At 45.5% G+C, this 26,231-nt stretch overlaps 1 protein-coding gene across 4 annotated transcripts in view; it reads left to right on the plus strand.

Moving 5' to 3' along the window:
- POLM (DNA polymerase mu) overlaps window positions 1–26,231 on the plus strand; it is a 301,712-nt gene that overhangs the window by 199,434 nt on the left and 76,047 nt on the right. For all 4 annotated transcript variants that reach the window (XM_078666923.1, XM_078666922.1, XM_078666925.1 and 1 more), the window contains exons 5-8: window positions 9,967–10,137; window positions 10,430–10,501; window positions 10,703–10,823; window positions 13,354–13,486. In XM_078666923.1, the coding sequence (XP_078523049.1) occupies window positions 9,967–10,137; window positions 10,430–10,501; window positions 10,703–10,823; window positions 13,354–13,486 (497 nt within the window). The remainder of the gene's footprint in view (window positions 1–9,966; window positions 10,138–10,429; window positions 10,502–10,702; window positions 10,824–13,353; window positions 13,487–26,231) is intronic.

Here is a 26,231-nt window from a genome sequence, read left to right on the forward strand (position 1 = left end):
ACCTACAACGCCGAGTCACACGACTGGAAAATGATAACACCGTACTAAGGGCCAAACTGGACGATCAGGAAGGGCGCTCCCGGCGCAATAACGTCCGCCTGATAGGTGTGCCGGAGACAGAAGGTGGCCCGGCCCTAGACCTGTACATTGAGGACCTTATACAACAACAACTGAAACCTAAGGGATTGTCCAAATACTTCTCTGTGGAGCGCGCCCACCGAGTACCCGGGGAAAAGGCGAAACCGGGGGCTCCTCCCCGCCCCATATTGGCGCGCATTTTCAATTTCAGGGATCGGGACGCCATTTTACAGGCAGCAAGAACGCGCCCGCCGATCAGAATAGACAATTCAGACGTCAACTTTTATCCAGACTACACGGCAGCCGTGGCCCAACAGAGAAGGGGCTTCGTAGATGTCAAGAAAGAACTGCGAACCTGAGAACTTAAATATTCCATGATCTTCCCGGCAAGGCTCCGTGTTGAATCAGAAGGGAAAACATGGTTTTTTGACTCGCCGCAAGACGCCCAAGACTGGCTGGAGGGCTGGAGACCGGCGAGAGGACCTAAGAATCGCGACCCACGGCGGAACAACGGTAATAGGAGCCCTCAGATGACTGATGGAACCGGATAGACAGGTGATGATCCACGAGCAACACGACGGCCTCCTTTACAATGGATACCTCAGACGCTGACAACATGGTTAACGACTCCAGCCCCATTCTCAGGTAAAACAAGGAGCCCACCAACGGCTACGAGACTGTTGGGCCTTACCTAATGATGGAGAACTGGGTAAGACTCCTGCAGGTAAGAAGCCCTGAGCTAACCGACATTGCATGATGTTTGCGGAGAGAGGGACTCTAAGAAGGACACAAAAGTCTCACCCCCAAGAACAATACTCATAAGTTGGGAATGTAAGCACTCTGCTCAGTTTGGGGGGGTGGAAGGTTCTTTATCCACCGGGCAGGGAGGCAGGGAGGCAGGGAGGGGGTACGGGGTTTGCACGTAATGTGCCTGTTCTGTTTATGTTTTAGGTTTAGAACTTGGCTAATTCTAGCATATGTACACGCCACACTCAACATGGTTCCTCCTCATATACTCAGACCTGAGGTCTCGACCGAGACCGGCTCACATCATACATTAAAGATACGTTCCACGCTGCCCCGAACAATCCTTTGTACTGGATACGATGGGGGATGAGAATTTAATGGGCCCTTGACCAAATTGACATCCCCACCACTGACAATTATCTCCTGGAATGTTAACGGTCTGGGACACAAAATTAAACGGGGGTTAGTCCTACAGTACCTTAAAAGGAGAGCGCCCACGATTGCCCTCCTGCAAGAAACCCACCTCGCAGGTAGTACCAGTCGAGCGATGAATCGCTGGGGTTTCAAAATGGTCACACATGCTGAGTTTACTTCTGGCTCCCGGGGAGTCGGAGTTCTAGTCAGTAAGAATGCACCATTGATAATCAAACACACATGGGCGGATGACCAAGGGCGGTTTGCCGGAATTACTTGTCAATGGGAAGGGCAGGCCTACAATGTTTTGTCAGTCTATGTCCCCCCGTCACTAAATCAAGGGACTCTCCAGGACCTGGGGAAACTACTACTCGACCTCCCCGAGGGACACCTGATCATTGGGGGTGACTTTAATGCGGTGCTTAACACCGATATAGACCGTCAACCTTCCCGAGATCCAACTAGATCGAGCCACCTCTTTAGAGAATTTCGGGAAGCGATAGGGCTAGTAGATATATGGAGGATTAAACACCCGACTGAACGCTGCTACACATTCCACTCGGGAGTGCACAACAGTCTCTCCCGCATAGATTACATTCTAACATTAGCAATACCCCCCGAAAAGGTAACAGCCATCGATCACCTACCGAGGGGGATATCAGATCACTCACCAATTCACCTAACCTACATCACACAGCACACACGGCGACAAAGAATCTACCCGATTTACCCAGGTTACCTGAAAAACCGAAAAATTGCAAAAGCACTCAACACTACATCCACACACTACTTTGAAGACAACCTATCATCGGTAGACTCGCCGTCCATATTGTGGGAGGCGTATAAAACAGTTATCAGGGGGCAAGCCATCTCCACTATTACTAGACACAAAAAGGAACAAAGAGAAGACATGGAACACTTAGAATCCGCCGTCCTAGCGGCGGAAGTGGCTCACACTTCAGACCCTACAGCCGCCACGACCCAAACACTCACCCTGACTAAGCGCGAATACAGGGCATATGCGGAAGAAATGGCCAAAGCTAGACACACTGATACCCTTCATAGGATTTACGAACTGGGTGATAAAATGGGGAAAATGCTTGCGTGGTTGGGAAAAAAGGAAAGGGCGGAAAGATGGATAGCCCAACTGAGACTTGCTGATGGTATGCACACTACAATCCCCCAAAGGATAGTTGAAGAACTAGCCTCCTACTATGAAAAGGTTTACACCGCACGCAGCAGCGTGACTGAAGAAGACAGTACACAATTCCTACATAACATACCACTTACCACATTAACGCAGGAAGACGCCCAAACCCTTGAAGACGGTGGTTGAATTGGGAAAGGCACTAGCAGCCTTGCACACAGGCAAGGCACTGGGGCCCAACGGACTACCGATAGAACTATATAAATCAATGGCCAACCATCTCCTCCCTCACATGCTTCCCATGTATAATGACTGCCTCACACAGGGTATGCTGACAGCAGACCAACGCTTGGCCACTATCGTGGCTATACATAAACCCGGCAAGCCACCTGACCAACCTTCCACATACCGCCCCATCTCATTGATGAACGCAGATGCAAAAATTCTAGCGAAACTCTTGGCGTTGCGATTGCAACCACACCTTACGACATTAGTACACCCGGACCAATCGGGATTCATGCCCGGGAGGAATACAGCTCTCAACCTCCGACGCCTTAATGGCGTACTCCACCGTATCCCTATGCTGCGTGAAGAGGCGGCCATTCTATCCCTAGACGCGACTATGGCATTTGATCTAGTGGAGTGGCCCTTTCTTTTTGCGGTCCTTCAGAAGATGGGATTTGGGCCCAAATTTTGTAATTGGATCAAACTACTATATACGGCACCCCTGGCTCAGGGGGTAGCAAATGGCCATACGTCACGCACGTTCAAGCTGGGTCGTGGCACAAGACAGGGGTGCCCCTTATCCCCACTCTTGTTCGCGCTCATACTGGAACCATTGGCGGTGAAAATACGTACAGAACCACAGATTAGGGGGATCACATGGGAACCGGGATGGGAAGACCGTATATCCCTTTATGCCGATGACGTACTGATCTATTTAATGTCCCAGACCAGGTCCCTGCTCACCCTACTGAACGTCCTAGAGGAATATAGAGAGATATCGGGGTACACAATTAACTGGGCTAAATCACTCCTGTTCACACTACACGGTCAAACACCCACTTTGCCTCCTGCGTGCACACTACAAATTGCGACCAGGGGGTTCCGATACCTCGGAATATACGTCACGCCGCAAAACTCCATTTTCATGGAAGAAAACCTATCAAAACCCCTGCAGAGGCTCAAATCGGATGTAAAACATTGGCGCTCCCTCCCACTGACGCTTTTGGGAAGGGCGTCACTCTTCAAAATGCTTTCGCTTCCAAAATTCCTATACGCTTTGCAGAATACCCCGTTTCCGATTCCGCTCGCCTATTTCAAGGCGATAGATGCAGAAATCTCCTCACTACTATGGGACGGTAAACCGGCCCGTATAGCACATGCCAAACTTATTCGCAGTTGGTACGATGGAGGGATCGCACTGCTAAGCGTTAAACTCTATTACTGGGCCGCACAACTGACGGTCGTTAACCAATGGTTACATGCTCCGCAACACGATCCAGCCTACAGCCTAGACAGAACCATACTCCCAACAGACAAACTGATGAAAGCCCTCTACACTAACAAACGGCAAAATAGGCTTACGGGCCCAACGGCACACACTGTCAAGATCTGGCACACAGCACAACGAGCCTTAGGATGGGAGGGAGTCTTAACACTTGCTACCCCACTCTGGGACACACGGCGTCTCGGTACCTTAGCCAACACTAAGGGCTTCAGGCAATGGGACCTAATGGGTATTTCGAAGATAGGGGACATGTGGTGCCGGGGAACGATTATCACATTTGAGGCACTGAAAGATAAGTACGGAATGGCGGATACCGAACTATACCGCTACACGCAAATCAAACATGCCTTACAGGGCGCCATCCCAGCGGGGACCACACTGGTAGACTCCTCCCCCCTAGAAGACAGACTCCTTACTGATCACCTAGAAAAGAAGGCAATCTCGCTTACTTACCGTAAACTCATAAATAACCTTCCAGACCCCACGGTAGTACTTCGGAGCAAATGGGAGGTGGAACTAGGGGATATAGACGACGAAGACTGGCTGTATGCACTCGCCTCGGCAAGAGACGCCTCCATACCATCCCGGCTTAAACTCATACAACTAAAGGTAGTGCACAGAGTATACTATTCACGCACTCTCCTACACAAATTGAGACACATACCAGAACCTGAATGCCTGAGAGGGTGTGGATTGCAGGGTACATACTACCACACACTATGGGACTGTCCTCAAATACAAACATATTGGGCATATGTCATGTCAGATATTTCTGAAGCGAGTGGAGTGGAACTTCAGCCGGAACCCAGATGCTGCTTACTAAATATATGGGCCCCCACAGACCTTAACCGAGGGTTACAAACCTGGGCTACACTGGGCATGGCTCTAGCGAAACGGAATATCGCTAAAAATTGGGGATCTAATACAATACCTACGCGAACACAATGGGAGAATGATATGGATACGGCGATGGTGGCAGAAAGGGCGGTTTATATGCATAGGGGGTGCCTGAAAAAATTGTCTAGAATTTGGGAGAAATGGAATGTATACCGAGGGAACATATGTGAACCCCCACAAGATCTGTCGGACCTTGAAACAAGCCCGTAGGGCAGAATGGACACCGCACTGTATATATGAGAATGTTCTACTCGGAGATAGGGGAAGAACCAAAAGAACCGTTAGTGGTAAATTGTTGAGGTAATCATATCGTTAAGAACCGGCATCTGACACGTATACCTTTGAAGTTTATGTATAGATGCACAAGCCCTGAATGTTCTCACTTTCATGCGATTACAATGATTATGTGATGTAATGATAAATATAATGTTGAGTAAGTATCCACGCGACGAACGAACTTGAAGGACTATTCGTTAATGAAGATATAATTGAATGTATCTGTATTGTTACTTGCTAAAATGCCAATAAAAACTGTTTTACAAAAAAATAAAAAAAATAATTACCCTGGATCCAGAGCCTGCATGGTTCCATCCTGCCTTGTCCATTGCGCTTTGTTGTCAGTCACACAGGTTGTTCTGTTGGGATCACCGTCCCACAATTTCCTCAGTTATGCGTATCCTCCAGTTTCCAAACTGGACCTGGAAATGTTTTCCCCCAACAATAGCTGTTCGTCATAACACTGTGGTGATGTGCGTTCCTGCTGCGGATCCTCCTGCCCAGGATGTGAGGACATTGGGATATTTAAAGCGTTTTGTCCAAAATTAATGTTCCATGTTTATTTGACATGTTTATTAAATTTAGCCCATTTGCTTTAATGAACTAGCAGAATAAATCAGTATATGAAAGCGTTGCATTTTGATCGAGTATTACAAATCAATCAGAGTACTTGTAAAGCGCGCTACTTACCCGTGAGGGTCTCAAGGTGCTATGGGGTGGGGGGGGGAGGGGGGGCCTGCTGCTACTGCTCGAAGAGCCAGGTCTTGAGGAGTCTTCTGAAGGTGAGTAGGTCTTGGGTCTGCGGTATGTGGGTAGGGAGGGTGTTCCAGGTCTTGGCGGCGAGGTAGGAGAAGGATCTGCCGCAGGAGGTCGTTCGTTGGATGCGGGGGACAGCGGCGAGGGCGAGGCTGGCGGAGCGGAGCTGGCGGGTGGGGGTGTAGAAGCTGAGTATGCTGTTCAGGTAGGCTGGTCCGGCGTTGTGGAGTGCTTTGTGTGCGTGGGTGAGGAGCTTGAAGGTGATCCTCTTGTCGACGGGGAGCCAGTGTAGGTCTCTCAGGTGGGGGATGATGTGGCTGCGGCGGGGGACGTTGACGATCAGTCGGGCGGAGGCGTTTCGGATGCGTTGTAGTCGTCGTAGGTGTTTGGCTGGGATTCCTGCGTAGAGTGCGTTGCCGTAGTCCAGTCTTGTGCTGACGAGGGCCTGTGTCACCGTTCTTCTTGTTTCGATCAGGATCCACTTGTAGATCCTGCGGAGCATGCGGAGGGTGTTGTAGCAGGAGGAGGAGACTGCATGGACCTGCTTAGGCATGGAGAGGGAGGAGTTGAGGATGAATCCTAGGTTGCCTGCATGGTCAGTGGGTGTTGGTGCTGTTCCCAGTGTGGTCGGCCACCAGGAGTCATCCCAGGCTGAGGGGGTGGATCCGAGGATGAGGACCTCCGTCTTGTCCGAGTTCAGCTTCAGACGGCTGCTCCTCATCCAGTCGATTCCAGATTGTGATTGCGGGCCACTTGTGCGAGGGGGGCCATGTAGACGTTGAACAGCGTCGGGCTGAGCCCTGTGGGACGCCGCAGATGATGTCGGTGGTTTCCGATCGGAAGGATGGGAGGCGGACGCTCTGGGTTCTGCCGGAGAGGAAGGACGTGGTCCAGTCAAGGGCCTTCTCTTGGATTCCGGCTTCTAGGAGGCGTGTCTTTAGAGTGCAATGGCAGACCGTGTCGAAGGCGGCTGACAGGTCCAGGAAGATGAGGGCTGATGTTTTGCCGTTGTCTAGTTGGCGCCTGATGTCGTCTGTGGCGGCGATGAGTGCTGTCTCGGTGCTGTGGTTTCGTCTGAATTCGGACTGGGACGGGTCCAAGATGTTGTTGTCTTTCAGGTGGCGGGCCAATTGCATGTTAACGATTTTCTCGATGACCTTTGCCGGGAACGGGAGCAGGGAGATGGGCGGGAAGTTCTTGAGGTCCTTGGGGTCCGCCTTGGGCTTCTTGAGGAGGGCATTGATTTCGGCGTGCTTCCAGCTTTCCGGGAATGCCGCTGTTTTCGAAGGAGTTGTTGATGACCTTCCGTAGTTCGGGTGCGATGGCTGCATCTGCTTTGTTGAATACGTGGTGTGGGCACGGGTCTGACGGAGATCCTGAGTGGATGGAGTTCATGACCTTGCGTGTCTCGTCGTCGTTGACGTTGGACCAGGAGGTCAGGCGGTTGGCGCTGGTAGTGTTCACAGGGGAGGTGGAGTCTGGCGTAGTCGGGGTGGTCGTGGCGTTGAAGCTGTCGTGGATGTCAGCGATCTTGTGGTGGAAGAAGATGGCTAGTGAGTCGCACAGTTCTTGTGAGGGCGGGATGTCGTTGGCGTTGGTGCTGGGGTTGGAGAGTTCCTTTACGATGCTGAAGAGCTCCTTGCTGTCGTGTGCGTTGTTATCCAAGCGGTCTTTGAAGGAGGATCTCTTGGCTGATCTGATGAGGTGTGGTGATGTCTGCGGGTGGCGTCCTTGTGGGCTGCGTGGTTGTCCGGTGTGCGTTTGTGGAGCCATATCTTCTCCAGTTTCTGGCATGCGCGTTTGGAGGTCTGTAGCTCGTCGGTGAACCAGGTGGCTCTCTTGCTGGTGTGGCTGTTGGAGGGTTTCTTGAGCGGGGCGAGGGTGTTGGTGCAGTCGTCGATCCACTATCTGAGGTTGCAGGCTGCGGAGTTTGGGTTGGTGGGGTCGGCGGGTGGGTACTGGGCGAGGGTGGTGATCAACTGGTCTTCGGTGACTTTGCTCCAGCAGCATCGAGGCAGCTGTTGGGTGCGGTGGTGCGTGGTTGGTTTCTTGAAGGTGAAATGGATGCAGCGGTGGTCAGTCCAGTGGAGTTCGGTGGTGTGGTCGAAGGCGACGTGGGTGCCTGTGGAGAAGACGGGGTCCAGCGTGTGGCCGGCGGCGTGGATGGGTGCGGTGACGAGTTGTCTGAGGCCAAGGTTGGCGAGGTTGTCGATCAGGGTGGCGGAGTTGGCGTCGTTGTTGTTCTCGAGGTGGAAGTTCAGGTCCCCGAGGAGGATGTAGTCCGTGGAGGTGAGTGCGTGGGTGCTGGCGAGGTCGGCGATGGAGTCGCTTATCTGAGCCCGGGGTCCGGGGGGTCTGTAGATGAGTGTTCCTCTGAGGGTGGTGTTGGGGTCGGTGTGGATCCGGAAGTGGAGGTGTGCGGCGGTGTTCAGGGTGTCGTCTGCGTGGGTGGCGACCTTGAGGGTGGACTTGTGGACGATGGCTATTCCTCCTCCGATTCCGTTTGCGCGATCCCTGCGGGTGATCTTGTAGCCGTCCGGGATGGCTATGGCGATCTCGGGCGCCGAGGGGTCGTTCCACCAGGTCTCAGTCAGGAAGGCCACAAAGTGTCCAAAGTCTCCAAAGCACTGATTAAATGTGCACCACGTTTTCCTTGCTGTGCTTTAATTGGTATAAAACGAAAACAAAGACACATTTTGATTTTTTAAATAAAGATGCAAGTTTCCTTAGGTTTGATATAAATAGTCATTAAGAGGTCTATTGAGAAACCAGGTTCATTATTTCCTAACGATGTTTTCAGTAGGTAGGTGTTTTTTAGGCAGATTGTATTTAGAGATTTGAAGTTGTGAGTTGATATAAATCAATATTTTTTATTTGAAGAACTTATTGATAGAATGAGTCATCTAGAGACTTGACCTTTTTGCTGATCAAAGAAAAAGTAAAGAGTATTGCTAAATGCTCATTGGCAGGGTTATGAGTGTTTGACAAAAATATGTCCTTTCCTTCCTAAATCTACAAGTTGCTGAACTTGAGTAAAGACCTAACTAGTCCCAGATCAAACAAATAAAGGGTGGGATAGCAAGTGCAAACCTTAGAGCTTTTAATTTAAAGTGTTTATCAGTGCCTGGAAAGAACCTTCCAGGAAAGGGGGATCATCCTCAAATTGGGAGACCAAGTGGTGTGCGTGGGGAAAAGTATTAATCGGTCATGCCATTCACATGATAACCATCCATAGAGAGACGTATATAATAATCTGATAAATTCCTTTTGGACCCAGACCAATTTCTGGATGAGATGGGCGCTGTTGAGTGTGTCACTTAACTCCTATTGCTATCCTTCTATTATAGGTAGGTTGGTTTGCCCCATTCCTTCATATGTTAGATCAATCGATGTTCTGTACCCCTACCTTTCACTTCCCAAGCTTCAACTAGTGGTGGGGTATTCCTCCTAGTTTTTGACTGGAATGCCTTAGTTGGCTCTGCTGTTGGAGACTTTTTCGCCGGAAGTCCGTCATCATTAAGGCTGCTTGCTCAATGGTGGCAAAACACCTGCTCTTTTCAGAGTGGGCTTCCCAAAACAAATTTTTCCAGGTTGCAAACGCGCAAAAAGCTGAAAGGTCGCCACGTATTCCCAGCGTGTCAGAGACATTTCTTTTTTGTTTTTCATAAACAATCCCCCACTTTAAGATTCGTTTTTGGGAAAAAATGCATACCGATAGCCATTGCAATTTCACTGAGAATGTTCCACCATGTCCGTTAGAAGTTTTTCAGTGAAAATTCCCTGTCCGTGCGACAGGAAATTCTTAATATAATCAAAATGTATTTTTTCTGCTTTCTTTGAATCTGTGTTTCTTATTCTGTAAGCATCCCTTTGCCCAGGGCTGTTGTAGGCATCTAATTCTAATAGTGACAGCTCCACAATAGTATTTTTAGTAGGCACACTCTGCCTTTCGCACTCTTTTGCTTCCCCCTTTCCTTTGTTTTGCTTCCTCCTTTCCTTTGTTTTGCTTCTCCCTTCCATTGTGCATCTGCCTGTTGTGTTGCATAGCCTGGCATGTATTCTCATTGTTTGACTTCATAGCGCAATATCTTATTTTTGTTCTCACATGTTCTTTCTCCCCCGGTCGGTTTCTTGTGATCAGGATGCTTTGGAGATACTGGCAGAGGAGGCAGACTTCGGCAACAGTGAGGGGCGTAGTCTGGCATTCTCGCGGGCAGCATCTGTACTTCGGTCTTTACCTTCTCCTGTGACACGCCTTGAGGATTTGAACAGTCTCCCGTGTTTTGGAGCTCATTCCAAGAAGGTTGTGCAGGTACTGTGCCAGGACTGCAGTGCATGGACCCCCATATGCAGTGCAAATTGTGCATATGCACTCCAGGCGTGTATCCTGTGTTCTCATCCCTTCCCAAAAAGTAGTTATATTTTTGTACAATGCTCAATCGCAAAATGTTATTATCCATCATATTTATCAATGCAAGGCAGCCTGTCGTTGCATTCTTCTGATCTGTTTATGTGGGTCCCCAGAGAAGTGTATTTAATCATGGTGTGCCCTGCTGTCTTTCTAATGAATGTTCTTCCGTCTCGCCTTCTCTTCCAATGTCCAGGAGATTCTGGAGGATGGCAGCTCTGTTGAAGTGCAGCAGGTACTGCACTCTGAGAGATATCGCACCCTTAAGGTATGGCTTATGTTTTCTCTATATTGATTTGGGGTGGAGATGGGTTCTTATGTGAGGTATGGCTCTTTGGTAGATGCAATAAGATCCTTCACAGAGGACTCTTAAGTGACTGTTGATTCTGTACATGCAAAGACACGGGCCACTAATTGCTGAATTCTAAAACGTTCACCAAAAATATGGAACATTGGTTACATTCCCCAGCTCTTCAGCGGTATTTTTGGGGTCGGGAAGAAGACGGCTGACAGATGGTACCAAGAAGGACTGAGAACCTTGGATGACCTGCGGAAAAAAGAAAAGAAACTGAATAGACAACAGGAGGCTGGTAAGGAGAGCCTTTGGCGTGTGCAGAACAATATTGGAAAACTGAAGCAGACTTAGACTTTAAAAATGTAGCAATCGAACTAAGGACTAAGGAAGAGTGTGTACAGAACACAATAGTGAGATTGTAGAAAAGTAGAACATACAAGAATCTTTGAATCAAGTTAAGATTACGAGAAATTGGATCTTGAATGTGGATGTTTGAGTTAGGGCAAAAGGGAGTTTTGCAAAAGCATTGACAAATCCCAGTTATTCAGAATAAGGGTCAGGTCCTGGGAGGGTTGGTAAAAGTAATCTTGAACCAGAAGAAAAGTCATTTTGAAGTTATGTAAGGGGATCTTGCGTGTTGGGAGAAATATGTGTTTAATAAATTGTAGGACATCAAGGGATCTTGTGATCATAGTAAACTTGATGGAGAGTAGGATGTTGGTGTGAATAATGTCAATGCAAGAGTTGAAGGGAGGGTTGTATATATGCATACATATGGTCAGTGTAAGAGTTTGGGGAGTGAAGATTGTAGGCATATTTTGGGATAAGTGACTTTAAAGGAGTGCAGGAAACAGAACCGTGAACCAAAGTACTGTTGCTGTAAAGACTGTAGGGCAGGCATCGATATTTGTTTCAGAATAAGGGGCATATGTATCAAAGGGTACATTTGCGATTCTCAAATAGTGATTTTTAGATTATCGCTACTTGAGAATTGCAAAATGCAATGTATGTAGGATTTGCTAAGATTTTTGCGAATCCTACATATTCCTTATTTACGAATCGCAAATTGAGAATCGCAAATAAGGAATACCTTCCCATTCATTCCTATGGGCTAGGAGGTCCATAGGATTGAATGGGAAGACATTCTCAGTTTGCGATTACCAATTAGAGAAACGCAAATTGAGAATGCAATTTCAAGGTTGCCAAAAGGACACCCTGTTGCACCCCTGAAATGTGCGTGTATGCAAATGTGGCGCACATACATGCTCTAAGGGCATGTGTGTGTGTGTCACATGGAACCTTGAAAAAATCCAAAAAGTAATTTTTTAAAGAAAATCACATATTAACACCAACTTGAAGTTGGTGGTAATTTGTGATTCCTTAAGGCAATATCGCAATTTGCGATGCCTTCTAGCATAGCATTTAGAGAATCACAAATTACAATTCTCTAAATGCTTGTGCAAAATAAGGAATCGCAATTTTTGCGATTCCTTATTTTGCGAGTAGTTTAAACTTACCTACAAAGCACAAAGCTCAATTGCAATCACAAACACTGAAATTCTGCGAATTTCACCGTTTGCAAACACAATTTCGCTTGATACATATGGCCCTAAATGTTTATTTTAAAAAAATAAGGAGATGAGAGGATTTTAGGCTTAGTGTTATATTACATTTCAGGAAGCAAATGAGAATCTTAGAGTTAGGGTCTTTGATCAGTTGTGAATGGAGGGAAGGTGGGGTAGTAGAAATATATCTAAGCAGATTTATAGAAGCTTAGAATGTGGGAATCTCAAAAGGGAAAGTATGAGCAAGTTTGAAGATGTGTGGCAAAAGTAATTGTCAAGGAAGAGAAAATGTAAGATCATTTAAATGTTCGAGCAATTGGGCAGTCGGTCACTCTCCCACTCGCGTCAGACAGCAGCAGCCCATTCTCTGAGGACAGCAGATGAACTCCGGCATCCTTTTAAGGAACAGCACTCGGCACATTTAGGATGCTTTCACCCCATGTATTAAAGCAAGCTTCTTAAATGGTCTCCACTCACAGGTTGTAATCAAAAACACCATTTGCACGGTGACCAAAAAGGCATATATTTATTTGAAATCTGAGACTAAGCAGACTAGAAGCGCAGAGGGTGTTTAATACACAAAAAAGAAGGAACATTTACAATGTACGATTTAACAACGAATTATTTTAGAACCCGGTCTTAGATAGCTTACCATACATAGATATCTCGACAGCCTTAACTGCTGTTTTCAAGATGAACGATTACATTTCATTCCCCTTCATAACCATTCTGAGGCATTGTTTAAAACATGCCTTTTTTAGAAAGAGAACCCCATTGTGAAATGGGCAGAACTCCCCCTTGCTTAAGATATTTGGCCTTACACCCTTGAAGGGGAAGCTTCATCTTCCCTGTTTATGAGCATAGAATATTCCTCATACAAAAGCCCAGAATCATCCAGTCATCTTATTTTCTCAGATTGACTTCTCTCACTGTTTTGCAACCTTAACAACTGAAAGAAAACAATTAGCAGCCACTGTCTTCTTCCTGCTTTCTGTTTTCGAATGACTTTTCAAGTGAAAGTGAGACACATATTACTTTGCTGCTTTTTGTGGAGCACTCTTACCAGAATAGCAGAACCTACACAAACAAATGTGAATGGTGGATTATAGGATCCTTATTTGAGACCTCCATTAAGGAAAAGGTTTCAGTAGTAGCTTTAGGGCTCATTGGGAGTTTGCCAAATCTTTTAGGCTAAGTGGTGAAGAGGGGAGAGTATCATCGCTTGTATCAAAGGTTTCTCACTCTTGTTTCATCTTTCAGGGCTTCAGCACTACACAGATCTCAATAGCCCTGTGACCCGACTGGAAGCTGATGAGATCCAACGTGTTGTACAAGACGCTGTTCTGAGATTTCTTCCTGGAGCCATGATCGCTCTTACTGGAGGGTTTAGAAGGTAAAAGGAAAATACTACATGATGATTGTTTGAGCTGATGGGACAAACTTTTACCCAAAGGATGTTCTGGCTCTATACTCTTAAGCTCATCTAGTACAAGCTTATAGGGAGAAAAGGTAGGTTTGAAGTCTCTTTTGATGGAATGAAAGGTTTTGTTTCAAATGGATCATGGGACCTGGCCCATTCCTGCAAAATCCAAGGAGGTGAGACATCCAAAACATGCAGATGATGCACGAGCATTGAGTTATGCATGAAGGGAAGAAAAATGTAATGTGACAGGGAAGTATTATTTAAATCTCCAAAGATACTGAGGGCGAGCTGTATTGATGGCCAGTGTACCAGGTAGAGGCTTTTACACCCAACTGTCTATATGACTCACAGCCATTGAAATTCAAACAGCAGAAATGAACCCTAGTTGGTTTTAAGAAGACACAGGAGGGGAAGGGTGGATTTTTTTTGTGGGTCCTGGGGTCTACTCCCCAGATGTTTTGAGAGACCCATAGGGAGGGAATTTACATAGTCTGAACGTGATGGCATTACAGCTGAAGGGCCTTAAGGCAGCCAGCAAACTCTAGAAATGGGAAAAGGTTTGAAATGGTTTTGATTAAAAGGAGGAAAGTGGAGATCTTTTTTGACTAATGGGACGAAGAAGGAGCTGAGAAAATATGAAGCCTGAGTGATGGGCCATGTCAACCAGTACTGGTAAAGTTTCTAGTTGGTCAAACCACCAGGCTGAGGTCCAGACTAATGGAGAATCACCAGACTCCAGCGTCTCTATTTTATCAGACTTAACCGCCATTATACTGACAGACATCCTTTTTGACACCAAGACCAGCAAACATTGGAAGGTGCCAGAATCCTTGGCATTTTTGTTGCCTAGCCTAACCAGAACTTGGGTATCATTGGCACAGGCATTGGCAAATAAACCAAAAGTCTGAATAAGGTTAGCTGGTAGAGCCATGTAGTAAAGTGTAAGGATGAGGCATGAGTCCTAAGGCACTCCACAGAAAGAGTGACTTGAAGTCTGACGGAAAGGTGGAATTGAGACTGCATGGGTTTTACAAATCAAAAAGGATCTGATCCCGGTGTAGTGCTTCGAAGACAATGCCCTGTCCTGAAAAGCTGCTGTATTGTTGTTGGATGTACAATAGCTGTACAATAGATGTCAAAGGCTGCAGAACATTCTAAAGATACAAGGCAGTTGCACTGCCCCTGCCATCATGGTGTCATTCAAGGCAGCAGTGACAACAGCGTCTGTCTCATGGACTGTTGTAAAATTGGGCGGAGAATGGTAAAAAATATTAGCCTGACTGTTGATTGTTCACTGATTTTTCTGGGATCTTGGATGCTGGTGGAAGAAGGGTGATTGGCCTATGAGTGATCATCTCTGAAAGATCCGCATACAGCTTTTAAAACAGGAGGGCAAAATAGCCTGCTTGAAGGAAGAAGGTGTGGAGGCCATGGTGAGACAGTGGTTGAGGTAATGGCACATGTTGGCAGCATTCTGAAGGTCACAGACGGAGAGCAGAGACTGATTTCAGAATGGACAGTGTTGCGACTGAGACAGCAGGTAAGTAAAATGTACTTTATTACAATAAAGTAAGGAGGCAACTGCCAATAAGAGCACAGAGAAAATCATCCATCTTCTTCATGTTGCATCTCCCATTCTGTCTCTCTGGAATCTGAAACCCACCAAGATTCCACATTCTATACAGTACAAGGGCCATGATCACGAGACATGAACAGGATATATCACATCTCTCCCCTCAACAATAACACAATACATTGTTCAAAACTTTCTAAAAATAAGTATATAAACCATTTACATACCATGAACAAAAACAATAATACTGTTCAATAGAAATGTTGCCAACAAAATACTACAAAATCTCTAAACTGCTCGGGTAACTTAAATTTGCCATTCACACAGGTGTCCTCAGCAAATGGTCTTTCCAGCACACCACCATCTATTGCTGAGAACTGGGCTTCCCCTTTGGGAAATCTTTTTACTTTAGCCACACACGCACTGTTCCACTACTGTCCATGCCTCAATTCCAAAGCATATTCACCCTGGCTGGCTTCTACAATTTGGCAGGGAGTAGTAAACTTCACCCTCCCTTTTATAACCTTAACATTAAGAAGTCTGACATGCACCCAATCTCCCTTTTTGAAAAATAGAGTTCTTTTGTTTGTTCATATCATACCTGACTTTGCTATTCAACTGACTCTGGTGGATGGTCAAGCGTATTTGACTGATATCTCAATCAACATTAACAGGAATATTAGTTCTGGCTATTTTACTCAGCCAAGAAGGTACAAGAAAATCCTGAGAAGATCTACCTCTCAATGCCTGAAAAGGAGAAACTCCTGTCACGCTGTGAGGAGTATTGCAATAAGACCACAACATACCACGAAGGGCATCCATAAAATCAACTCCTTCAGTCACAGCACTCCTTACACATTCACTTACTAGTCTATTTTCTTACTCAACCTGACCATTGCTTTGAGGGTGATGCAAACGTACATCTTTTGTGTTTTATCCCCTCCCTACCCAAAAACTCCTTCATCTCAGCAGAGACAAAGTGCGCACCATTATCTTATTTATTTTATTTTTTTATTTGTGGAGTTTTATATAGCGCTGACATGACCCGGGGGGTATCAGAGTGCTTTACAACAGTGTTTCATAAAAGTTACATAGTAGAGCAGTCTTAAAAGCATAAAGATTGGCAGTCCAAGAGTGCAGAGGCTTCTTGAGGCATAGGTTTCTTGAGGTAGTGATTGAGTCCTGAGGTAGCCTCGTTGAATGCTTTATTTAACCCTGGGCGAAGCACTACGCTACGCTCGCGGAGTTTGCGAAGTTTCCGCAACTTCGCACTACGCGAGCTGCACGTAGCACAGTGCGAACATGCGTAGTGCAGCGTAGCGTAGTGCAGCGGTCATTTTTTGCTTGTTCGCGGTCCTGAACGTCATGTTTGCGACCGCGAGCAAGCAAAATGACATCCCGGCGAGATTCTCATCGCGAGGTCAGGTTTCTCATTGTGAGTGGTTGCGCATGCTCGCGACCGCTCTCCATGAGAAACTACCTGTTCACGTTGAGAAAGCTGCCGCTCGAGTAATAATCTACTCGAGCAGCAGAAAACTACAGCTCGCACTGTGCAAGATGCCGTTTTCAATGCTTGCACAGTGCCGGATGCTTGTCCGCACTGTGCAATCATTGAAAACGCATCTTGCACAGTGCGAACATGCTACTAGGCAGCTCGCGTAGTGCTACGTGAAGTTCGCGTAGTGCGAAGTGCACTTCGCGTAGCTTCGCGTAGCGCTACTTCGCAAACTACGCCCAGGGTTAGCTTTATTGAGGTAGTCTGAGGTCTTGAGGCAGCTCAATTGTTTGCACATTTGCCTAGAAGCGGGCTGAGGTGGATCTGAGCGATGTAGAGTTAGAGAGCATCGGCATCAGGGATAGCGTGCTGGCGGCAGCTATGTATTCGGGAGGGAATGGTTGAGGAGGAGGGCTTTTAGGTGTTTTTTTAAATTTTGTGAAGGACGGGATAGTTCTGATATCCGTTGGGATGGAGTTCCAGATTTTTGGTTAGTTTCCAGCAAATGACCTCGCGGCGGTTTTGTGTTTGCGTGTTCTCAAGGGGATGAGAAGGAGGGAGTTCGAGCTCCTGAGGTTTCTTGTCTGCCCTGCCTTCTTGAGTTTGGCGGCCAGATAATCCGGTTTTCCAGTGTGAAGGGCTTTGTGCGTGAGGCAGGCCGTTCTGAAGTTAGCTCGCTGTTCGACTGGAAGCCATTTTAGTTCTTTTAGTGCTGGAGAAATGTGGTTGTATTTTCTGATTGCGGTGACCATTCTGGCTGCTTCGTTGACGGTTGTTTTGAGGGGGGCCAGGTGGGATTTTGTGGTGCCAGTTAAGGTTGCGTTGCCATAGTCGAGTCTGGATAGCACCAGTGATTGGGTGGCTTGTTTGAGGTCTTTAGTAGGGATGAATGGTTTAATTTTGTAGAGAAGCTTTAGGTTGAGGAAGGCACTCTTTGCAGAGTTTTTGATGTGTTTGGTCACGTCGGGTGAGATAGCCGTTTAGGGCATCCATAGCTTTAAGCCATTCTGCGATTTGTGGGTTCTCTTCTTTGTTGGAGATAAGGAGGATCTCCGTTTTGTCTTGGTTGAGTTTAAGGTGATTTAGGGTGAGCCAGTGTTGAATTTGTTTTAGGGTGTTGTTTCGTCTAGGTGGAAGGGGATATTCGCCTTTTTGAGTATGCTGGTGAGGGGTTCCATGTATATGTTGAACAGTTGTGGTGAGAGCAATGAGCCTTGGGGCACACCTCTGCTGACGGGGTGGAGGTCAGAGGTGAAGTTTTCTATTTTTATCCTTTGCGAGCGGTTCTGGAGGAAGGAGGTGAACCAGCGGAGGACCTTCTCATCTCATCTGCACCTACCCTCTCTTGTAGGGCCTTGATGAGAAGTTGGTGATCTACCGTGTCAAAAGCTGCCGATAGGTCGAGGAGAATGAGAAGGCAGCAGTGATTGGAGTCCAGTGACTTGTGGATGTCATCTGTGATATTGAGGATTGCTGTCTCAGTGCTGTAACCTTTTCTGAATCCTGATTGGTGGGGGTCAAGAAGGTTGATGTTGTCCATGTGTTGAGTCAGTTGTGAAAGGACACATTTCTCGAGGATTTTGGATAGGAGGGGGAGACGGGTCTGAAGTTGCTCAGGTCCATGTAGTCAAGGCCTGTTTTCTTTAGTAGTGGTGTTACTTGTCCGACTTTAAGGCATTCAGGTATGATGCCGTATCTCAGGGAGCTGTTGATGATTCTGCACCACAGCGGGGTAATGGAGAGTTTGAGTTTTTTGTCAGTTGAGTGGGTATAGGGTCCAGGACGTGAGAGGCGGGTTTGGAGGTGGAGATTAGCTTGATAATCTCGGCTTCCGTGATGGGATTGAAGGACTTCCATGTATTTGTGTGGTGTAGGCATGTGCTTTCTACTGGAGCTGGGGACAGGCTTTCGCAGGCAGGGTTGGTGTTTGTGTCTAGCGAGTGTTCAATCTTGGAGATTTTTTCTCCGAAGAAGATGGCGAAGTTTTCGCCCAGTTCCTTGGAGGCCTGGGTGGTGGGTACGGGGGGCTTAGTGGTTTGCTGCTTGATGATTTTAAATAGTTCATTAGGCCTGTTTTTTGCATTATCCAGGGCGGAGCAAAAGAAGTTGTTTTTTTCGTTACAGCTGAAAAACCCTCCCTAGAAAATACATATGTGACAAAAATAACAGCACTCTTGGTATTAGTCTCATTTACAAACTTGACTTCTACCCATTAAGATAGACGGTCAGTCAACAATGGCAAAACGGTGAACACATGGAAGGGTGTAAAATGGACTCAGAAGATTCAAACTTTACTGCATACACTTTCCGGACTACCAACTTCCACCGTGGGCGATATGACACACTTAAGGCCTTATTATTGTGCAGGCAAACAGAACATTTCTCAATCTCTTCACATCCCTGTCCATACTTGGCCACCAATAGGAGTCTCCTGGTCTTGTCTTGTTAAGAGTCATATCCCAAATGCCCCTCATGGCTTATTTGCAACAAATTACCTTTGATACTGTCAGGTGGAACTAATTTGTCTATCCTAAGTAACAACCCTGCCTCTACAGACAGTTCAGATTTTGACTTCTGAATGCTTGCAAATCCACAGACAGATTACTTTGTAGGCCAACCTTTACTTATGTACTCCATAACTTTCTTCAGTAAGGCATTTTGAGCTAAGTCACTCCTCCACTCATCTTCATTGCCACATTCAACAGTGCCCCATGCAACACTTAGAACCAAACAGTCCACATCTTGTTGATCATCCTGCACTTCCACAATTTCATTACCTGACCACGGAGGATGAAACAGGCAAACCGTCTTCTTGTTCTCCCCCCACTTGGAATATATTCTACATCATAATGGTACTCAAAATGTTTCACACTTAACCTTACCAATCCGGCTGTTGCCTTTTTAGAGTGAATATTAGATCTGCTAATAATAGGTACCAAAGGTTTATGATCCCTGCGAAAAAGAAATTTGGTGCTCCCCACACATAAGCTTTAAATCTCTCAATCAGCCAGATGCAATGGAGGATCTCACATTCAATAACAGAGAATGAAAGTGCACGAGACAAAAGCAATGACATGTCAGAACAACCCTTGCCCTTAGACAAATTTGCTCCAAGCTCCACCCACATGCATCAACAGTAAGAGATAATGGTATTCCAAGTAGGTATGGGGACAGAAAAGGAGCATTAGCAAGTTCTTTTCTATTTCCTTTAATTAAAAATGTGCTTTCTTGCACTTGATCCCATACATACTTAGCATTTTGATTCAATAGAACAGGAAGAGGTTCTGCCTTTGTTGAAATCTTCCCAATTAATTTAGCGTTAAACTCACAGATCCCCAAAAAGGTTTGTAATTTCTCCCGATCCACTTGTGCAGGCACTTCCCCAATAGCTTTAAGTAGAGCTTGACGTGGAGTAACACCATTACCCGAAACAAAATGTCCAAGATATTCCACCTTAGACACTTCAAATCTTTCTTCAATCTCAAACATTACTCTTTAAGAGGAAATAGAAAAGCATTCAATCTTGGCACATGCTCATTGTTGTCTTTTCCATAAACCAGAATGTTGTGCTGGAAAATCAAGACTCCTTTAAATCCCTTCAAAACATCTATACCACTGCAGGTGAGGCGAGTCTGAAAGGTATCCTAGCAAAAGAAACAACACCCCAGAAGATGTAACGAAAGCTGTAAGGTGCCTAGATTCTTCAGCAAACACAGTCTCAACATCCCTAATTTTTCTTCAAAAATTATATTGTGTTTTATCAATACAGTTTCTGAAGTATTCTCTTCAACCCACAAGGCTTGTTCAGTACATCCAGGTCTTAGAACAATCCCCAAATGTTCTTGGTGATGGCAACAAAGAATATCCGGTCCATGATGTGAGACATAAACCTTGCCTTCCACCTCCGCACCCTTAAATGTTATGTTAGTATTGAAAAAACCTTTTAAATTGTTGCTTTTACCATTGTACCTTTTCGGGTTTATGTTAGGTAATTTTGAGCTCGTTTTAAAACCCTTGTTCTTAAAAGTATCTTTTGAAATAATGGTGATTTTATAACCTAAATCTGTTAAAAGGGGAACCTTCTCATCAATAATTAAAAAATCTTTGACAGGATCTTTCAACTTAGAAAAATCATCTTCATGAACCTAAACACATAAGAGTAAATTATACTACCAGTAGAGACACGCGCAGCATCCTCATTCACCACACTTGCATGCTTTTCCATGGGTTTGATTGACAAACTCTCATGAAATGACCTACTGTGCCACACTTGATACACTCTTTGCCCAAGGCAGGACATTCTTTGCATGAAGCAATGCAAAATTTGCAACAGCGATAACAAATACTATTTCCACTTAAGCTCTTTCTCTCCACCATGACTTTGTTAAAATCAGCCTTGCTTCCTTTGTCCAGAAGTACCGCTTATCATCCTCTTTACTAAGTTCTTTGACTAAATTCCCTAGAGTCTTGAATACTATTCGTTATATTGTTATCTTCGTCGAGAGAAGGATTCTTGTAGGTGAGTATCCTCTCCTGGATCTTTTTGTTGTAGCATATGGTAACCAGTTGATTTCTAATGAGTTAGTTAAAAGTCCAAAATTCACGCATGAAAACCAAAACTCGTAAAGAAGAAATGCATATATTTACAGTTTCCGTCGCAGATTCTTCCCTTGAGAAAAATGTATGTGTCCTGATGACTGCATTGGCAGATTTACTGAAATGTTGTTGCAATTTTTCGACAGTTTCATCATATTCATCCATTTCCTCATCTTCCTCTTCCGGTGCAAGTGGAGGTAGATGTCCAAGGATCTCTTGGCCTTCCATACTGAGAGAATGCTCCAGAAGCCACTGTTTTCTTTCTGGTTTAAATTTAATTCAAGCAATAGCCCCTAAAAATTTAATGAAGCCATTGAATTAATGGCTTGCCTTGTAAGTGATTAATCAGGAGAATGCAATAGTAATAAGCTGTGCTGCAATAATATAGAAGATACTGGCATATGGTTCAAGCCGCACAAACTAAAATAATGTAGTATGTGAGCATTATATGTTTGCACTAAGACAAATGCTCCAAGGAATGATGATTATGTTAAAAATCCTTGGATTGAAATAGACAATTAAGTCTGAAGGAAATGTAATATTAACATCCGCCGTAATCTGGATGCCTGTCCTTCCTCATGGGACAAGGACAGACAACATCCAAAACGATTGCCTGCCGTAAACGCATGCTCACGCGGTTATGTAGTGGCACAGTGCACAGCAAGATGGCGCCGAAAATGAAATGTTCACACACACCGTCTGTTGAATCCTCCGTATGACAAACAGAAAGTAAGTGGTTGTCTGACCTATTTCGCCGCATGAAATGAGGTCCAGGAAGGCAGAAGAGTAAAGTTGACGGAATAGGTGAAGCGCCTGTAGTTTGCCTGCAGTGCACTCACCGTTGAAAATGCCTGCAGCACGCGAGCAAGTCAGTGGTCGTCACCAGTGTTACAACGGTGACAGCATGTATGAAAATGTATAAGTAAGTAGGCAGCTGCAATCAACATCCGGGAGAAAATCAACCGTTCTCCTCAAGTCGCGTCTCCTGCTCTGGGCCCCTGGAATCCGCAGCCCACGAAGACGCCACATTCCATAATAGAACAAGAGACACAATTACGAGCCATGACACGATCTAACGGACAGGTTGGAAATAACTTCCTTAGTTGTGCGTGGCTTAACATGGGTGACATCCTCAATCCCCTGTGTCACAATGAAGGAGGAGATATCTCTTGTAGCTGAGGCATAAGTAGTCAATATGAAAGATCTTTTTATATCTTCAGTTTTAGTGATGAGAAAGTAAATTAGTTATTACAGTTTCCCAGAGAATGGTGGAGGAGGTAAAGCAGGTAGTGTTGTTAAGTTCAGACGTAGCCTTGATAAGTTTGGGACGTACGAGATGCCGTGATGAAAATACCAATATCTATCTGAAAACCTGCTTTCTTGCAGGTTTTAAGTTTAGATTTGTATTTTGCTTTGATAATGGAGTCATAATGGCGTCATAATTACTGAACCATTGACGCTCAGTCTTTTTACATTATGTACCGAAGATATATAGGTCTAAAATAAGTATAACAGATAGGTGTGCAGTTCCTAAGTGCAAGTATGAGTGTTCAGGTCTGTGAAAAAGTGCCCTCACACACCCAAGGGGTGTCATGCTTCATCATATGGAACTGCTCCTTGTCGGGCCTGCGCTGCAATGCCCGACAGGCACCCGCGAAGGGGCTCATTGGCAGAGATCTTTTTGGTGAAGCCATTTGATGCATGTGGGTATGTGGAATAAGTAGTGTAGTGAGTGCAACGTGGTGTTTAAAATAGGTTTAGGGAGACCCTATTGCCTGAATTGTATTCCTTGGGCTCACTAACCTAACTAAAAACAATGACGCCCTAACCAGATACAATGATCCTAAAGGGCATGTGTGGTGTTTAAGTTCAATATGTTTGCCTATGATAGCCCCTAACGGGTCTTGTGGCAATTTATCGGGACTGGTGGTTTTAGGGAATTATCTAAAATCTTACACTACTGCAATGCTCAGAATACAAGGAATGCAATATTTACCAGCTTTGCGAGTGAATACCAGGTCTGATTCACCTGGTATTATGCGACCTGAAAGAAAAAATGATGACAAAAACAACTTTAAGGTGCTGCGTGACAGAAAGACTCAGCGGCGCGTAATAGTATAACGTAAAGTGATCCCAGTGCAGCATTCTTGGAGCATAAGGGGATCTACATTTGTGGCTCATTTGTGATGGAACAATATGCCCTAATAGGAAATGGTGAAGTAATACCCTTGTGGAATATCGCCTCTAGTTTTCGTGCAGTTCAGAAAATATTGGCGTGATCCGCTAATCACATTAGAAAAACAGGGACTGTCACGGCGTATTATGCTCTCATACATGTTCCAGAATCGGGAAGAATAACTTCCAAAATCATCACGTTATAAAAAGAAGTTTGTTCAGTCGTTCTCGGTGGCGACGAACACAAATAAACAAGACAAAACAACACACATTGTGGCATGACCCGCAAGTCACAGTAAAGAACAGATACTATTGCGGCATGTTTTCGATCTCAAACGTGTCGCAGTGTGGGGTGGGCAAGCTCAATCATTATAGTGTTCAAATAACCGGAAGCCCAATCTAACGCGCTTTGTGGGAACAGGCAAGACAAAACAGGATAAACCAACACAAATTACAGTGCGGGCAAATGGTGCGGATTAGCTTTCTTAGCCCAATCAAGGCTGTGTGCGGTAGGCACTTCAAGTGGAACAACACGTTGTTCATGATGTCCGAATAGGGACTGGTAACAACCACTCACTTCATATAATGAAGGTCCGAGCTGACAGGAGCGTTTTAGCAGAGCGCGTCGTTAATCACGACCTGTAAGTGGGTAAACAATAATACAAGGAAAATAGGTGTTCAAGACTGTAGAATACATCGTCTTACCGGGAGCTGCAGGCGTTTTTATGCGTATCCTCATGCTCACAGACAGGCGGTGTGGCAACTAGCCATACTCCTACCCAGGCTCTGATTCCTGTGAAGGGGCGTGCCGGGGAGGGCTTAAATACGTATTACGTATTTCCTGAAAGTTTATGGAAACACTGCAATGCTAACCCGGGCGGCCATCTTAGAACGGTCAACAGACCGTAATGGAAATATGTTGTCAGTGTGACTTAAGGGATATCAAGGTGTGCACTTGAAGTGTGGTCTAAACTGCGGAGTTAACCAATAGTACGCGATAACATCACCAATGACCCCTACTGGGATTTCTACTAATTGTGGGTGGGGCAAATGGCACGGATTAGCCGTGAGTGGAGTGTTCCTATAGGACCTATTCTGCTTTAGTGGTTTCCTCTCCCTTAATGGTGAAAAAAGTGCTATGGCCTTTTCCAGGAATGGGGTTGGGGAATACCTTGGGGTACCTTTGCTGGGGGGCCTTCACTACTAATGTGATATCACCCTCTGGTGCACATGGTCTAACGCCCCCACTTTTTTCAGAAACGAATGGCCATATGGTCTGTTAGAACACTGGTTAACGATGCTTCCGTTGCAATATATGCTGTGACGGTAGGGCGTGTTAGATGTATATGTAAGGGATAGTCTTAAGGCAGGGACTGCCCCTCTTGTGTGGTCACATTCCCTTGCGGGCTGTGACACCTTGCTCCCAACCTATGTCAAACTGGATGGATGTGGTTGGGGTCACTGCCCTAACGGTGCATGCTTAGTGTAGCTCATCACTTTTGGGTTCTTGTTTAATGTATGTGCTCACTCAAATGTTCCTGTACATCGTGCGGCAATGCTTCTGTGCCATGGTTTTCCCGCGGTGTGTGAGGAAATCCTCTCCCACCCACGTGGTCGTGTGGTTCTTTCTAGTCACTCCTGATTATGTGTGGCCCCACTCATGGTCGGGTTGGGCAGACATCAGTAAAGAAAGTAGATGTTCTGGCTAGTCTAGCTCACCCCAGTGGATATCATTATTGAGCCCTGTGATTTGGTCTGAAATAAACCAGGGGCTCAATGGCTGTGACCTTTAAAATGTAGCGTTTGACTGCATTACTGAATTTAATGCTTCCAGAATCTATGTGTTTACTTACCTTAGTTATGCTAGCAAAAGAGTGATCCACTAATGTAGGTGCTGTAGTTTGGTTCTAAAGCTGTTGCTAGACTGAAAAATTGGACCGGGGCAGTATGTGGAGATGCTACAGGTGGTGTGGTGCAATGAAACAGTGGGAGAAATAACCTTAACATTTGTAGGGGGAGTCATCTGTCCAATGGTAGGGGTATGCTATACTTAGCTGCACTTTGTTGGGAGAGCAAAAATTTTTTACCTGGATAAAAGTGGGTATGTTAAGCTGTATGTTAGTGGAGAACTAATAGGGAGGGTATCAAGTAAGACAGAAATATCAGGGCACAATTTGAGCTTCCACCTTACATTAAAGTCTTACATCAGATGTATATTGGCAGAGGTAATTAAATAGGGAGAAAGGAAATTGACCGGTTTTTATTCAGACGGTAAAGTGCCAGTGCTGCAATATATGAGTACGCAAAGAATGGTCATCTTACAAGAGAGGTGAACAGAGCAGATGATTAATTTAGCTAAGCTGAAAATATGAGCCTGGGATGTTGTGATCTCAATGGAGATACGAAACAGACCATGGCTTATCCAACAGTACGCTCAAGGAGTGTGTGGCGTGTTTTGCTCCATGAGAGTAGATTAAATAACATGCATACCGAAGTTTGCAATGAACAAGGTCTTCAGTTGAGAATATTAGGCCTGGCAGTGGTTTAGAGAGCGTTAACAGAGAGCACTAGCTTACAGTGCAGATAATATGAGAGTCAGACTGATGATTGGGCAGAAAATGGTGCAGCATGCCCTTTCTCCTTGCGGTCCCGGGCATTGATGGGCACTTATGGGATTGCCTTTGTCTACTTGAACTTAAAATAGGTGCAGTCAGCTTGAGGACAATCTAGTTGAAACATTATTCAAGCTTCAACCTAAATATGGTGATAATATCCGAAACCTTTATAAATATGAATATAATGAGATCATTTTTAGTGCATCACATATATCTTAGCCCTGCCGCCATAAAACTACACTGAAAAAATGGTTGTTGCTG

This window comes from Lissotriton helveticus, chromosome 11, assembly GCF_964261635.1.
Source record: "Lissotriton helveticus chromosome 11, aLisHel1.1, whole genome shotgun sequence".
Taxonomy (NCBI): domain Eukaryota; kingdom Metazoa; phylum Chordata; class Amphibia; order Caudata; family Salamandridae; genus Lissotriton; species Lissotriton helveticus.